The sequence below is a fragment of the Pristiophorus japonicus genome, chromosome 32 (assembly GCF_044704955.1).
Source record: "Pristiophorus japonicus isolate sPriJap1 chromosome 32, sPriJap1.hap1, whole genome shotgun sequence".
Taxonomy (NCBI): Eukaryota; Metazoa; Chordata; class Chondrichthyes; family Pristiophoridae; genus Pristiophorus; species Pristiophorus japonicus.
The window spans coordinates 4,475,644-4,491,809 of NC_092008.1; the positions used below are offsets into that span (position 1 = coordinate 4,475,644).

General features: G+C 57.9%; 1 protein-coding gene across 1 annotated transcript; it reads left to right on the forward strand.

Annotated features, from left to right (window-relative positions):
* Positions 1–14,612: 14,612 nt before the first annotated feature.
* On the forward strand, positions 14,613–15,859 carry LOC139240596 (transmembrane protein 187-like). Its single transcript, XM_070869147.1, has one exon. It carries the CDS (start codon positions 14,753–14,755, stop codon positions 15,560–15,562), a length of 810 nt encoding a protein of 269 aa, XP_070725248.1. The 5' UTR covers positions 14,613–14,752; the 3' UTR covers positions 15,563–15,859.
* The last annotated feature ends 307 nt before the right edge of the window (positions 15,860–16,166 follow it).

The window sequence follows — 16,166 nt, forward strand, 5'->3', positions numbered from 1 at the left end:
CTGCCCCTCCGACAGTGCGGCGCTCCCTCAGTACTGCCCCTCCGACAGTGCGGCGCTCCCTCAGTACCGCCCCTCCGACAGTGCGGCGCTCCCTCAGTACCGCCCCTCCGACAGTGCGGCGCTCCCTCAGTACGGCCCCTCCGACAGTGCGGCGCTCCCTCAGTTCCGCCCCTCCGACAGCACAGTGCGGCGCTCCCTCAGCACTGCCCCTCCGACAGTGCGGCGCTCCCTCAGCACCGCCCCTCCGACAGTACGGCGCTCCCTCAGTACCGCCTCTCCGACAGTGCGGCGCTCCCTCAGCACTGCACTGGAGTGCCAGCCTAGATTTTTAGAGCTCAAGTCCGTGCAGTGGGACTTGAACCCACAACCTGGTCATTATCACGTTGCTGTTTGTGGGAGCTTGCTGTGCGCAATTTGGCTGCCGTGGTTCCCACATTACAGCAGTGAGCACACTTTGAAAAAGTACTTCATTGGCGGCGAGGCACTTTGAGACGTCCGGTGGTGGTGAAAGGCGCTATAGAAATACAAATCGTTCTTTCTCACGAAGAAGTTGGGCGGTTGCACAATGCTGAGTGAGAACTGGTGCTTGCCAGTGGTACCAGCCTGGGAATGGCTTGGCTCGCCTGTGATCAGAGCCCTGCGTTTCTATAGTCATTCCTGGGATGTGGGCATCGCTGGCAAGGCCGGCATTTATTGCCCGTCCCTAATTGCCCCTTGAGAAGGTGGGGGTGAGCCTCCTTCTTGAACCGCTGCAGTCCGTGTGGTGAAGGTGCTCCCACAGTGCTGTTAGGGAGGGAGTTCCAGGATTGGGACCCAGCGACGATGGAGGAACGGCCGATATATTTCCAAGTCGAGGGATGGTGTGTGTGACTGGGAGGGGAACGTGGAGGGGGTGGTGTTCCCATGGACCTGCTGCCCTTGACCTTCTAGGCGGGTAGAGGCCGCGGGTTCGGGAGGTGCTGCCGAAGAAGCCTTGGCCAGTTGCCGCGGTGCATCTTGTGGACGGTGCACACTGCAGCCACGGTGCGCCGGTGGTGGAGGGAGTGAGTGTTGGAGGCGGTGGGGAGCGTGGCCCATCGAGCGGGGCTGCTTTGTCCCGGATGGTGTCGAGCGTCTCGAGTGTTGTTGGAGCTGCAACTCATCCAGGCAAGTGGGGAGTGTTCCATCACACTCCTGACCTGTGGGTTGTCGATGGTGGAGAGGCTTTGGGGAGTTCAGGAGGTGAGTCACTGGCCGCAGAATACCCAGCCTCTGACCCGCTCTTGTGGCCACAGTATTTATGTGTCTGGTCCAGTGAAGTTTCTGGTCTATGGTGACCCCCAGGATGTTGATGGCGGGGGATTTGGCGATGGGAATGCCATGTAACGTCATCGGGCGGTGGTTAGACTCTCGCTTGTTGGAGACAGTCATTGCCTGGCACTTGTGTGGTGCGAATGTTACTTGCCGCTTATCAGCCCGAACCTGAATGTTGTCCAGGTCTTGCTGCATGTGGGCACGGACTGCTCCGTTATCTGAGGAGTTGCGAAAGGCGGTACAGGCTGGAGGGGCTAAACGGCCGACTCCTGTTCCGATGGAGCTTTGTGCTGCTTGTCGACGTTTTATTTTACGATTTTAGATGAATTTTCTGCTGCAACAAAGACTTGATGCCTTTAACGAAGTGAAACATCGCAAGGCGCTTCAGAGGTGTGTTATAAGACCAAAAACTTGACACTGAACCGCAGAAGGAGAAATTAGGCCAGGTGACCAAAAGCTGGGTCACAGAGGTCGGTTTTAAGGGGCGTCTTGAAGGAGGAGAGAGAGGCGGAGAGGTTTAGGGAGGGAGTTCCAGAGCTCGGGGCCCAGGCAGCAGAAGGCACGGCCGCCGATGGTGGAGTGATTATAATCAGGGATGCTCAAGAGGGCAGAATTTAGAGGAGCGCAGACATCTCGAGGAGGAGGGGTTGTGGGGCTGGAGGAGGTTACAGAGATGGGGCGGGGCGAGGGCCATGGAGGGATTTGTAAACAAAGATGAGAATTGTGAAATCGAGGCGTTGCTTAAACGGGAGCCAATGAAGGTCAGCGAGCGGGACTCGGTGAGAGTTTGGACACGGGGCAGTGAGCACAGGGGGTGATGGGTGAGTGGGACTCGGTGAGAGTTTGGACACGTGGCAGCGAGCACAGGGGGTGATGGGTGAGTGGGACTCGGTGTGAGTTAGGACATGAGGCAGTGAGCACAGGGGGTGATGGGTGAGCGGGACTCTGTGCGAGTGAGGACACGGGGCAGTGAGCACAGGGGGTGATGGGTGAGTGGGACTCGGTGCGAGTGAGGACACGGGGCAGTGAGCACAGGGGGTGATGGGTGAGTGGGACTCGGTGTGAGTTAGGACACGGGGTCAGCGAGCACAGGGGGTGATGGGTGAGTGGGACTCGGTGCGAGTTAGGACACGGGGCAGCGAGCACAGGGAGTGATGGGTGAGCGGGACTGGGTGCGAGTTAGGACACGGGGGCAGCGAGCACAGTGGGTGATGGGTGAGTGGGACTCGGTGCGAGTTAGGACACGGGTCAGTGAGCACAGGGGGTGATGGGTGAGCGGGACTCGGTGCGAGTTAGGACACGGGGCAGTGAGCACAGGGGGTGATGGGTGAGCGGGACTCGGTGCGAGTTAGGACACGGGGCAGTGAGCACAGGGGGTGATGGGTGAGTGGGACTCGGTGCGAGTTAGGACACGGGGCAGCGAGCACAGGGGGTGATGGGTGAGCGGGACTCGGTGCGAGTGAGGACACGGGGCAGCCGGGTTTTGGATCACCTCTAGTTTACGTCGGGTAGAACGTGGGTGGCCAGCCAGGAGTGAGTTGGAATAGTCGAGTCTGGAGGTAACAAAGGCATGGATGAGGGCTTCAGCAGCGGATGAGCTGAGGCAAGGGCGGAGACGGGCGATGTTACAGAGGTGAAACTAGGCGGTCTTAATTATGCTGCGGATATGTGTCAAATACCACCTGAAGTGTTGCAATGTCGGAGGGGCAGTACTGAGGGAACGCAGCACTCTCAGAGGGGTCAGTACTGAGGGAGCGCTGCACTGACGGAGGGGCGGTATTGAGGGAGCGCCGCACTGTCAGAGGGGCGGTATTGAGAGAGTGCCGCACTGTCGGAGGGGCAGTACTGAGGGAGTGCCGCACTGTCGGAGGGGCGGTACTGAGGGAACGCAGCACTGACAGAGGGGCGGTATTGAGGGAGCGCCGCACTGTCGGAGGGGCGGTACTGAGGGAGTGCGCACTGTCGGAGGGGCGGTACTGAGGGAGCGCGCACTGTCGGAGGGGCGGTACTGAGGGAGCGCCGCACTGTCGGAGGGGCGGTACTGAGGGAGCGCGCACTGTCGAAGGGGCAGTACCGTCTTTCAGATGAGACATTAAACCGAGGCCCCGTCTGCCCTCTCGGGAGGATGTAAAAGATCCCGGGGCCACTATTGGAAGAAGAGCAGGGGGAGTTCTCCCCGGTGTCCTGGGACCAATATTTATCCCTCGACCAACATCACTAAAACAGACGGTCTCTGTCATTTATCACATCGCTGTTTGTGGGAGCTTGCTGTGCGCGGTTTTCCACGGTCAGAACTCGCTGGTGCAGGCACATGGAACCCAGCCAGTTCAGGGTCAGTCGGCTATTCAACTCGGGGAGGCATCATCGCCAAGGCCCAATTGGAGTGCGGCTACCTCATCTGGGATCTTTAGCACAGACCGTCGATTAACCCTTCCAGGTAGGTAGTGGTCAGTGCATTCATCAACAGCAACACGGAGGGCAGACTCAATTCAAATCCCTCAGTGGCCCTCCTTCCCCTCCCTATCTCTGTGCCCTCCTCCAGCTCTACAACCACCGCCCACCCACCGAGATCTCTGCACTCCTCCAATTCTGGCCTCTTGTGCATCCCTCGATTCCCATCGCTCCTCTATCAGCGGCCGTGCCTTCAGCTGCCTGGGCCCCAAGCTGCCTCCCTAAACCTCTCCGCCTGTCTCTCCTAAAAACCTCCCTCTGTGACCCAGCCAGGGGCATCAAGGGATGTGGGGATCAGGTGGGAAAGTGGAGTTGAAGATCAGCCGTGATCTTATTGTATGGTGGAGCAGGCTCGAGGGGCTGAATGGCCGACTGATGCTCCTAATTCCTACGTTCAAATCCCTCCATGGCCTCAGCCCCCATCCCTATCGATGTCACCCCTCCCTCTCTTTGCCCGTCTGTGTCTGTCTCTCCTTCTCTCCCTGTGTTTGTGTGTCTCTCTCTGCCTCTCTCTCTCTGTCATAGAAACATAGAAAATAGGTGCAGGAGCAGGCCATTCAGCCCTTCGAGCCTGCACCGCTATTCAATGAGTTCATGGCTGAACATGAAACTTCAGTACCCCCTTCCTGCTTTCTCGCCATACCCCTTGATCCCCCTAGTAGTAAGGACTTCATCTAACTCCCTTTTGAATATATTTAGTGAATTGGCCTCAACTACTTTCTGTGGTAGAGAATTCCACAGGTTCACCACTCTCTGGGTGAAGAAGTTTCTCCTCATCTCGGTCCTAAATGGCTTACCCCTTATCCTTAGACTGTGACCCCTGGTTCTGGACTTCCCCAACATTGGGAACATTCTTCCTGCATCGAACCTGTCTAAACCCGTCAGAATTTTAAACGTTTCTATGAGGTCCCCTCTCATTCTTCTGAACTCCAGTGAATACAAGCCCAGTTGATCCAGTCTTTCTTGATAGGTCAGTCCCACCATCCCGGGAATCAGTCTGGTGAACCTTCGCTGCACTCCCTCAATAGCAAGAATGTCCTTCCTCAAGTTAGGAGACCAAAACTGTACACAATACTCCAGGTGTGGCCTCACCAAGGCCCTGTACAACTGTAGCAACACCTCCCTGCCCCTGTACTCAAATCCCCTCGCTATGAAGGCCAACATGCCATTTGCTTTCTTAACCGCCTGCTGTACCTGCATGCCAACCTTCAATGACTGATGTACCATGACACCTAGGTCTCGTTGCACCTTCCCTTTTCCTAATCTGTCACCATTCAGATAATAGTCTGTCTCTCTGTTTTTACCACCAAAGTGGATAACCTCACATTTATCCACATTATACTTCATCTGCCATGCATTTGCCCACTCACCTAACCTATCCAAGTCACTCTGCAGCCTCATAGCATCCTCCTCGCAGCTCACACTGCCACCCAACTTGGTGTCATCCGCAAATTTGGAGATACTACATTTAATCCCCTCGTCTAAATCATCAATGTACAATGTAAACAGCTGGGGCCCCAGCACAGAACCTTGCGGTACCCCACTAGTCACTGCCTGCCATTCTGAAAAGTACCCATTTACTCCTACTCTTTGCTTCCTGTCTGACAACCAGTTCTCAATCCATGTCAGCACACTACCCCCAATCCCATGTGCTTTAACTTTGCACATTAATCTCTTGTGTGGGACCTTGTCGAAAGCCTTCTGAAAGTCCAAATATACCACATCAACTGGTTCTCCTTTGTCCACTTTACTGGAAACATCCTCAAAAAATTCCAGCAGATTTGTCAAGCATGATTTCCCTTTCACAAATCCATGCTGACTTGGACCTATCATGTCACCATTTTCCAAATGCGCTGCTATGACATCCTTAATAATTGATTCCATCATTTTACCCACTACTGAGGTCAGGTTGACTGGTCTATAATTCCCTGTTTTCTCTCTCCCTCCTTTTTTAAAAAGTGGGGTTACATTGGCTACCCTCCACTCGATAGGAACTGATCCAGAGTCAATGGAATGTTGGAAAATGACTGTCAATGCATCTGCTATTTTCGAGGCCACCTCCTTAAGTACTCTGGGATGCAGTCCATCAGGCCCTGGGGATTTATCGGCCTTCAATCCCATCAATTTCCCCAACACAATTTCCCGACTAATAAAGATTTCCCTCAGTTCCTCCTCCTTACTAGACCCTCTGACCCCTTTTATATCCGGAAGGTTGTTTGTGTCCTCCTTAGTGAATACTGAACCAAAGTACTTGTTCAATTGGTCTGCCATTTCTTTGTTTCCCGTTATGACTTCCCCTGATTCTGACTGCAGGGGACCTACGTTTGTCTTTACTAACCTTTTTCTCTTTACATACCTATAGAAACTTTTGCAATCCGCCTTAATATTCCCTGCAAGCTTCTTATCGTACTCCATTTTCCCTGCCCTAATTAAACCCTTTGTCCTCCTCTGCTGAGTTCTAAATTTCTCCCAGTCCCCAGGATCGCTGCTATTTCTGGCCAATTTGTATGCCACTTCCTTGGCTTTAATACTATCCCTGATTTCCCTTGATAGCCACGGTTGAGCCACCTTCCCTTTTTTATTTTTACGCCAGACAGAAATGTACAATTGTTGTAATTCATCCATGCGGTCTCTAAATGTCTGCCATTGCCCATCCACAGTCAACCCCTTCAGTATCATTCGCCAATCTATCCTAGCCAGTTCACGCCTCATACCTTCAAAGTTATCCTTCTTTAAGTTCTGGACCATGGTCTCTGAATTAACTGTATCATTCTCCATCCTAATGCAGAATTCCACCATATTATGGTCACTCTTCCCCAAGGGGCCTCGCACAATGAGATTGCTAATTAGTCCTCTCTCATTACACAACACCCAGTCTAAGATGGCCTCCCCCCTAGTTGGTTCCTCGACATATTGGTCTAGAAAACCATCCCTTATGCACTCCAGGAAATCCTCCTCCACCGTATTGCTTCCAGTTTGGCTAGCCCAATCTGTGCATATTAAAGTCACCCATTATAACTGCTGCACCTTTATTGCATGCACCCCTAATTTCCTGTTTGATGCCCTCCCCAACATCACTACTACTGTTTGGAGGTCTGTACACAACTCCCACTAATGTTTTTTGCCCTTTGGTGTTCTGCAGCTCTACCCATATAGATTCCACATCATCCAAGCTAATGTCTTTCCTAACTATTGCATTAATCTCCTCTTTAACCAGCAATGCTACCCCACCTCCTTTTTCTTTTATTCTGTCCTTCCTGAATGTTGAATACCCCTGGATGTTGAGTTCCCAGCCCTGATCATCCTGGAGCCACGTCTCCGTAATCCCAATCACATCATATTTGTTAACATCTATTTGCACAGTTAATTCATCCACTTTATTGCGGATACTCCTTGCATTAAGACACAAAGCCTTTAGGCTTGTTTTTTTAACACCCTTTGTCCTTTTTGAATTTTGCTGTACAGTGGCCCTTTTTGTTCTTTGCCTTGTGTTTCTCTGCCCTCCACTTTTCCTCATCTCCTTTCTGTCTTTTGCTTTTGCCTCCTTTTTGTCTCCCTCTGTCTCCCTGCATAGGTTCCCATCCCCCTGCCATAATAGTTTAACTCCTCCCCAACAGCACTAGCAAACACTCCCCCTAGGACATTGGTTCCGGTCCTGCCCAGGTGCAGACCGTCCGGTTTGTACTGGTCCCACCTCCCCCAGAACCGGTTCCAATGCCCCAGGAATTTGAATCCCTCCCTGCTGCACCACTGCTCAAGCCACGTATTCATCTGCGCTATCCTGCGATTCCTACTCTGACTAGCACGTGGCACTGGTAGCAATCCCGAGATTACTACTTTTGAGGTCCTACTTTTTAATTTAGCTCCTAGCTCCTTAAATTCGTTTTGCAGGACCTCATCCCTTTTTTTACCTATATCGTTGGTACCAATGTGCACCACGACAACTGGCTGTTCTCCTTCCCTTTTCAGAATGTCCTGCACCCGCTCCGAGACATCCTTGACCCTTGCACCAGGGAGGCAACATACCATCCTGGAGTCTCGATTGCGGCCGCAGAAACGCCTATCTATTCCCCTTACAATTGAATCCCCTATCACTATCGCTCTCCCACTCTTTTTCCTGCCCTCCTGTGTAGCAGAGCCACCTATGGTGCCATGAACTTGGCTGCTGCTGCCCTCCCCTAATGAGTCATCCCCCCCAACAGTACTCAAAGCAGTGTATCTGTTTTGCAGGGGGATGACCACAGGGGACCCCTGCACTACCTTCCTTGCACTACTCTTCCTGCTGGTCTTCCATTCCCTATCTGGCTGTGGACCCTTCTCCTGCGGTAAGACCAACTCGCTACACGTGCTACTCACGTCATTCTCAGCATCGTGGATGCTCCAGAGTGAATCCACCCTCAGCTCCAATTCCGCAACGCGGACCATCAGGAGCTCGAGGCGGATACACTTCTCACACATGTAGTCGTCAGGGACACTAGAAGTGTCCCTGAGTTCCCACATGGTACAGGAGGAGCATAACACGTGACCGATCTCTCCTGCCATGACTTAACCCTTAGATACACTTAAATTGGTAATAACAATGTTACAGCTCACTTACTGATATAAAAAACAAAAAGAAAAGCTACTCACCAATCACCAGCCAATCACTTACCCCATTGGCAGTGACGTCACCTTTTGATTCCTTTCTAATTCTCTTTTGCTTTCTCTCCCGCTGTAGCTGCACAAGTACGCCTTTATAGGCCGCTCCGACACTGCTCTCGATCTCCCGCTGGGCCTTTTATAGGCCGCTCCCCTCTCACCAACTGTCCCTCTCTCTCTCTGTCCCTCTCTCTCTCTCTGTCCCTCCCTCTCCCTCTCTCTCTCTGTCCCTCTCTCTCTCTGTCCCTCTCTGTCCCTCTCTCTCTCTCGCTGTCCCTCTCTCTCTCTGTCCCTCTCTCTCTCTCTCTGTCCCTCTCTCTCTCTCTGTCCCTCTCTCTCTCTCTGTCCCTCGCTCTCTCTGTGTCCCTCTCTCTCTCTGTCTCTCTCTCTCTCTCTGTCCCTCTCTCTCCCTCTCTCTGTCCCTCCCTCCCTCTCTCTCTCTCCCTCTCTCTCTCTCTCTCTGTCTCTGTCTCTCTCGCTGTCCCTCTCTCTCTCTGTCCCTCTCTCTCTCTCTCTCTCTGTCTCTCTCCCCCTCTCTCCCTCTCTCTCTCTGTCTGTCTCTCTCTCTCTCTCTTCCCCTCTCACCAATTCCCCCTCCATGCTCCGTACATTTGGTCCGGAGAGGCCGGACTTCGCTCCGCTCTTCACAATGCCGTCAGTGGGTAGAATCCGATTGGAGTCCGGCGACTTTGCGATTCTGCCCCTGAAGCAGTGGGTCCCGTCCCGGCCTGAGATAAACCCTTGCCCTCGATGCTAGGGGTCTGCACGCGAACCGATTCGGGAGGCCTGACACAGCAATCAGCCAGTCGTGTTGGGACACCGTGCTGATAATAACATCGTGGATTAGTCAACAATCAGAACAAATACTTTATCAAAAGTTAGTGTTTGTCCATTGGGTTATGCACAGTTCAAATGAACAGATATCGCCAACGGACACAACCCTTCAACCCCTGCAGCTCCCATCCAGACTCTCCCCGGGGTACGGGTCTCCCCATGGGTCACCGACTCTCCCTGGGGTACGGGTCTCCCCATGGGTCACCGACTCTCGCCGGGGTAAGGGTCTCCCCACGGGGCACCGAGTCTCCCCGGGGTACGCGTCTCCCTCCCTGGGCACCGACTCTCCCCGGGTTACGGGTCTCCCCACGGGGCACCGACTCTCCCCGGGGTACGGGTCTCCCCACGGGGCACCGACTCTCCCCGGGGTACGGGTCTCCCCACGGGGCACCGACTCTCCCCGGGGTACGGGTCTCCCCACGGGGCACCGACTCTCCCCGGGGTACGGGTCTCCCCACGGGGCACCGACTCTCCCCGGGGTACAGGTCTCCCCATGGGTCACCGACTCTCCCCGGGATACAGGTCTCCCCACGGGGCACCGACTCTCCCCGGGGTACGGGTCTCCCCACGGGGCACCGACTCTCCCCGGGATACAGGTCTCCCCACGGGGCACCGACTCTCCCCGGGGTACGGGTCTCCCCACGGGGCACCGACTCTCCCCGGGGTACGGGTCTCCCCACGGGGCACCGACTCTCCCCGGGGTACGGGTCTCCCCACGGGGCACCGACTCTCCCCGGGGTACGGGTCTCCCCACGGGGCACCGACTCTCCCCGGGGTACAGGTCTCCCCATGGGTCACCGACTCTCCCCGGGATACAGGTCTCCCCACGGGGCACCGACTCTCCCCGGGGTACGGGTCTCCTCACGGGGCACCGACTCTCCCCGGGGTACGGGTCTCCCTCCCTGGGTATCGACTCTCCCCGGGGTACGGGTCTCCCTCCCTGGGTATCGACTCTCCCCGGGGTACGGGTCTCCCCACGGTGCACCGACTCTCCCCGGGGTACGGGTCTCCCCATGGGTCACCGACTCTCCCCGGGGTACGGGTCTCCCCACGGGGCACCGACTCTCCCCGGGGTACGGGTCTCCCCACGGGGCACCGACTCTCCCCGGGGTACGGGTCTCCCCATGGGTCACCGACTCTCCCCGGGGTAAGGGTCTCCCCACGGGGCACCGAGTCTCCCCGGGGTACGCGTCTCCCTCCCTGGGCACCGACTCTCCCCGGGGTACGGGTCTCCCCACGGGGCACCGAGTCTCCCCGGGGTACGGGTCTCCCCACGGGGCACCGACTCTCCCCGGGGTACGGGTCTCCCCACGGGGTATCGACTCTCCCCGGGGTACGGGTCTCCCCACGGGGCACCGACTCTCCCCGGGGTAAGGGTCTCCCCACGGGGCACCGACTCTCCCCGGGGTAAGGGTCTCCCCACGGGTCACCGACTCTCCCCGGGGTACAGGTCTCCCCACGGGGCACCGACTCTCCCCGGGGTAAGGGTCTCCCCACGGGGCACCGACTCTCCCCGGGGTACGGGTCTCCCCACGGGGCACCGACTCTCCCCGGGGTACGGGTCTCCCCATGGGTCACCGACTCTCCCCGGGGTACGGGTCTCCCCATGGGGCACCGACTCTCCCCGGGGTACGGGTCTCCCCACGGGGCACCGACTCTCCCCGGGATACAGGTCTCCCCACGGGGCACCGACTCTCCCCGGGGTACGGGTCTCCCCACGGGGCACCGACTCTCCCCGGGATACAGGTCTCCCCACGGGGCACCGACTCTCCCCGGGGTACGGGTCAATGCATTTGTATTTATGGCCTTGTTGTCGGCCAAAAGGGACGTTAGGGGTTTGTGATCTGTCTCCAGCTCAAATTTCCTGCCAAACAGGTACTGGTGCAGTTTCTTTACCGCATATACACATGCGAGCGCCTCCTTTTCTACCATCCCGGATCCCCTTTCTGCCTGGGACAGATTCCTGGAGGCATAAGCTACCGGCTGTAACTGACCCTTGACATTGACATGCTGCAACACACACCCGACACCATAGGATGACACATCGCACATTAACACAAGTTTCCTACATGAGTCGTATAGTGTTAACAGAGTGTTGGAACATAACAAATTGCTTGCTCTATCAAAAGCCCTTTCCTGGCTGTCCCCCCAGACCCAATCGCCACCTTTGCGTAGGAGCACATGTAGCGGCTCTAGCAGCGTGCTCAATTTGGGAAGAAAGTTACCAAAATAGTTCAGGAGCCCCAGGAACGAACGCAGCTCCGTCGTGTTACAGGGTCTGGGTGCTCTCTGGATCGCTTCCGTCTTGGACGCAGTAGGTCTGATCCCGTCTGCTGCTACCCTCATCCCCAGGAATTGTACCTCTGGAGCTAGGAAGATGCACTTCGCCTTTTTTAGTCGCAGCCCTATCCGGTCCAGTCTGCGTAGCACCTCCTCCAGGTTGTGGAGGTGTTCTTCAGTATCGTGACCCGTGATGAGGATGTCGTCCTGAAAAACCACCGTCCCTGGAATCGACTTGAGGAGGCTTTCCATATTTCGCTGGAAGATCGCGGCGGCCGAGCGAATCCCGAACGGACATCTGTTGTACTCAAAAAACCCCTTGTGTGTCGTGATGGCGGTCAGCTTCTTCGACTCACTCGCCAGCTCCTGGGTCATGTAAGCTGAGGTCAGGTCCAATTTTGAAAAAAGTTTGCCACCGGATAGCGTCGCAAAGAGGTCCTCCGCTCTCGGTAGCGGGTACTGGTCTTGGAGTGACACCCGATTGATGGTGGCCTTGTAATCGCCACATATCCTGACCGACCCATCCGCCTTGAGCACCGGCACAATCGGGCTCGCCCAGTCACTGAATTCGACTGGCGAGATGATGCCTTCCCTCAGCAGGCGGTCCAATTCGCCTTCTATCTTTTCCCGCATCACGTACGGCACCGCTCTGGCCTTGTGGTGTACTGGCCTGGCGACCGGGTTTATGTGAATCACTACCTTGGCCCTTATGAAAGTGCCGATGCCGGGTTGAAATAATGAGTCAAATGTGTCCAGGATCTGTGAGCATGATACTCGCTCCACAGAGGAGATTGCATTGACATCGCCCCATTTCCAGTTCATGACAGCAAGCCAACTCCTCCCCAGTAGTGCGGGACCGTCCCCTGGGACAATCCAGAATGGCAACCTGTTCTCCGAATCTTTGTGGGTCACGACTACCGTGGTGCTGCCTAGCACCGGAATGATCTGCTTTGTGTAAGTCCGTAGCTGTGCGTCAATCGGCGATAATTTTGGCCTCCTGGCCTTGGACGCCCACAACTTTTCGTCGAGGAGCGTCGAGAGAGGCGGGAGTCTGCGAGAGGCAGCGGCCTATAAAGGCTCAGCAGTCGGGCAGTCCGGGAAGAGCGACGGGGCTTGTACAGCTCCAGCTGGGAGAGAAGGCAAAAAAGGAGAAAGAAATCAAAAGGTGACATCACAGCCAAGGGGGTAAGTGATTGGCTGGTGATTGGTGAGTAGCTTTTCTTTTTCTTTCTTTTTTATATCAGTCAGTAACTTTTAACGTTGTTGTTGCCAATTTAAGTGTATCTAAGGGTTAAGTCAAGGCAGGGGAGCTCGGTCACGTGATATGCTCCTCCTGTACCATGTGGGAACTCAGGGACACTTCCGGTGTCCCTGACGACTACGTGTGCGGGAAGTGTATCCGCCTCCAGCTCCTGACGGACCGCGTTGCGGAATTGGAGCCGAGGGTGGATTCACTCTGGAGCATCCACGATGCTGAGAATGACGTGAGTAGCACGTGTAGTGAGTTGGTCTTACCGCAGGAGAAGGATCCACAGCCAGATAGGGAATGGAAGACCAGCAGGAAGAGTAGTGCAAGGAAGGTAGTGCAGGGGTCCCCTGTGGTCATCCCCCTGCAAAACAGATACACCGCTTTGGGTACTGTTGAGGGGGATGACTCATCAGGGGAGGGCAGCAGAAGCCAAGTTCATGGCACCGTGGCTGGCTCTGTTGCACAGGAGGGCAGGAAAAAGAGTGGGAGAGCGATAGTGATAGGGGATTCAATTGTGAGGGGAATAGATAGGCGTTTCTGCGGCCGCAACCGAGACTCCAGGATGGTATGTTGCCTCCCTGGTGCAAGGGTCAAGGATGTCTCGGAGCGGGTGCAGGACATTCTGAAAAATAGGTGCAGGAGTCGGCCATTCGGCCCTTCTAGCCTGCACCGCCATTCAATGAGTTCATGGCTGAACATGCAACTTCAGTACCCCATTCCTGCTTTCTCGCCACACCCCTTGATCCCCCTCGCAGTAAGGACGACATCTAACTCCCTTTTTGAATATATTTAGTGAATTGGCCTCAACGACTGCAGGTGGGTGGAGCGTGCCCTTCTGTACCCGACGGCCCAGGTTTCGGAGTGTCTCCCACCGTAGTGGTCAGTGTTCTCACGGTGTCCAACTCGGGTCAGATGATACACGGGTTACAATGCTGGTTGAATACATGACAATTATCACATCGCTGTGTGTGTGTGTGTGTGTGGGAGCTTGCTGTGCGCCAATGTGTGGCGCCTGCCACCTTTACAACAGTGAGCGCGGAAAAAAAAAAGCTGCGCTGAGCACGGGCGGTGGTGGTGGCGAACCGGGGCGACGGTGAAATGCATAAGTCCTTGTTTCAGGCGCTGCCGACCCAGAGGGGGGACCGGGGGGGGGGGGGCTCTTGAGTTGCGGGGCTGTTTTTACAGGTGGGTGGACTGTAATTGAGTGCGGGTGGGGACGGCGCTGCTTTAAGAGGCGGGGCGAGGAAGGGGACGGCGCTGCTTTAGGAGGCGGGGCGAGGCAGGGGTGAAATGCACAAGTCCTTGTTTCAGGCGCTGCCGACCCAGAGGGGGGACCGGGGGCGGGGCTCTTGAGTTGCGGGGCTGTTTTTACAGGTGGGTGGACTGTAATTGAGTGCGGGTGGGGACGGCGCTGCTTTAAGAGGCGGGGCGAGGAAGGGGACGGCGCTGCTTTAAGAGGCGGGGCGAGGCAGGGGGCGGGGACGGCGCTGCTTTAAGAGGCGGGGCGAGGAAGGGGACGGCGCTGCTTTAAGAGGCGGGGCGAGGCAAGGGGCGGGGCGGCGCTGCTTTAAGAGGCGGGGCGAGGCGGGAGGCGGGGCTGCTTTAAGAGGCGGGGCGAGGCGGGAGGCGGGGCTGCTTTAAGAGGCGGGGCGAGGCAGGGGGCGGGGCTGCTTTAAGAGGCGGGGCGAGGAAGGGGACGGCGCTGCTTTAAGAGGCGGGGCGAGGCAAGGGGCGGGGCGGCGCTGCTTTAAGAGGCGGGGCGAGGCGGGAGGCGGGGCTGCTTTAAGAGGCGGGGCGAGGCGGGAGGCGGGGCTGCTTTAAGAGGCGGGGCGAGGCAGGGGGCGGGGCTGCTTTAAGAGGCGGGGCGGCGCTGCTTTAAGAGGCGGGGCGGGGGCGGGGGCGAGTGAGCTGACGCTCGGCCCTCAGGGTGCGGCATTGCCGCGGGGACCGGGGACCGAGCCGCTTGTGTGCCCGTGCCGCCCCCCGCCGCCCCCCCCCGGGCCGGAGATGTGCGAGTCCGGGAGACGGGCGGCGTTGGCCCACGTGCTGCTGATGTACGGCCTGTGCGTGGCCGTGGTGGCCAGCGGCCTGTTGGACGGGGTGAGCACCGAGCTGGGCTACCGGCACTACGCCGAGCGGCCGGTGGCCTGGCTGCCGCGCTTCCTCGCCATGCCCAGCAACTCGCTGGTCAACCTGGGCTACGTGGCGGTCGGGGCCTACTGGCTGCGGAGGAGGAGGCCGGCCGCCGGCGGCGGTGGCGGCGGCGACTGGGGCTACCACAAGGACGTCTTTGCCTGGATGGCGCTGGGCTACGGGCCGGTGCAGTGGGCCCGGGTGGCCTGTCAGAGCCAGCGGACCGCCGCGCTGGACCAGTGGCTCACCCTGCCCATCTTCGCCTGGGTGCCGGTCTGGGCGGCCCAGCTGCCCGGCGGCGGCGGCACCCGGCACCCGGGGGCCCTGATGGCCGCCTCGCTGCTCAGCTACGGCCTGGCGTTGGCTCACCGCCTGGGCTTCGAGCTGGCGCTGGCCGGCCACGTGGCGGCCGCCGTGGCGTGCGGCGTGGCGGCCCAAGCGCGGCTGGGCGACCCGGCCTCCGGCCGCCACCTGACGCTGGGCCTGGCTTCGTGCGCCGGCTTCGTGGCGCTCAAGCTGCTCGACCGGCCGCTCGGCGACTGGGGCCTGCTGCCCGGCCGGCTGTCGGGCCACTTCTGCTCCAAGGTGTGCGACGTGCTGCAGATCCACCACACCTGCCGCTTCCTGGAGCGCCTGGCGCGGCCCACACCCGGCCCGCCACACCGGCCACCGGCATTGATGTAGCGCCGGCCCGCCCGCCCGCGGCCAGCCCGCACGGCCTCAGCACCGCCTCGGCGGCCGCCCAAGGGACTGCTTGGCGATTGGAGGAGCCGCACGGCGACCAGCTCACTGTGATCACACCAGCGGAGTGTCTTGTCTTGTCTGTTGTTGGAGGGTTAAATATTGGCCTCAGGACCCGGGGAGAACCCCCCCCACCCCATTGGCCTCAGGACCCGGGGAGAACCCCCCCCCCCCATTGGCCTCAGGACCCGGGGAGAACCCCCCACCCCATTGGCCTCAGGACCCGGGGAGAACCCCCCCCACCCCATTGGCCTCAGGACCGGGAGAACCCTCCCCCCCCCCCCCCCACCCCATTGGCCTCAGGACCCGGGGAGAACAACCCCCCCCCCCCCCATTGGCCTCAGGACCCGGGGAGAACCCCGCCACACACTGCTCTTCTTGCAAATGGTGCCCGAGGGATCTTTTACATTCACGACAGTGCGGCGCTCCCTCAGTACCGCCCCTCCGACAGTGCGGCGCTCCCTCAGTACCGCCCCTCCGACAGTGCGGCGCTCCCTCAGTACCGCCCCTCCGACAGTGCGGGGCTCCCTCAGTACCGCCCCTCCGA

What these genes read in the sequence shown, in the direction of transcription:
- LOC139240596 (XM_070869147.1), top strand. Translation starts at nt 14,753, where the DNA reads ATGTGCGAGTCCGGGAGACGGGCGGCGTTGGCCCACGTGCTGCTGATG.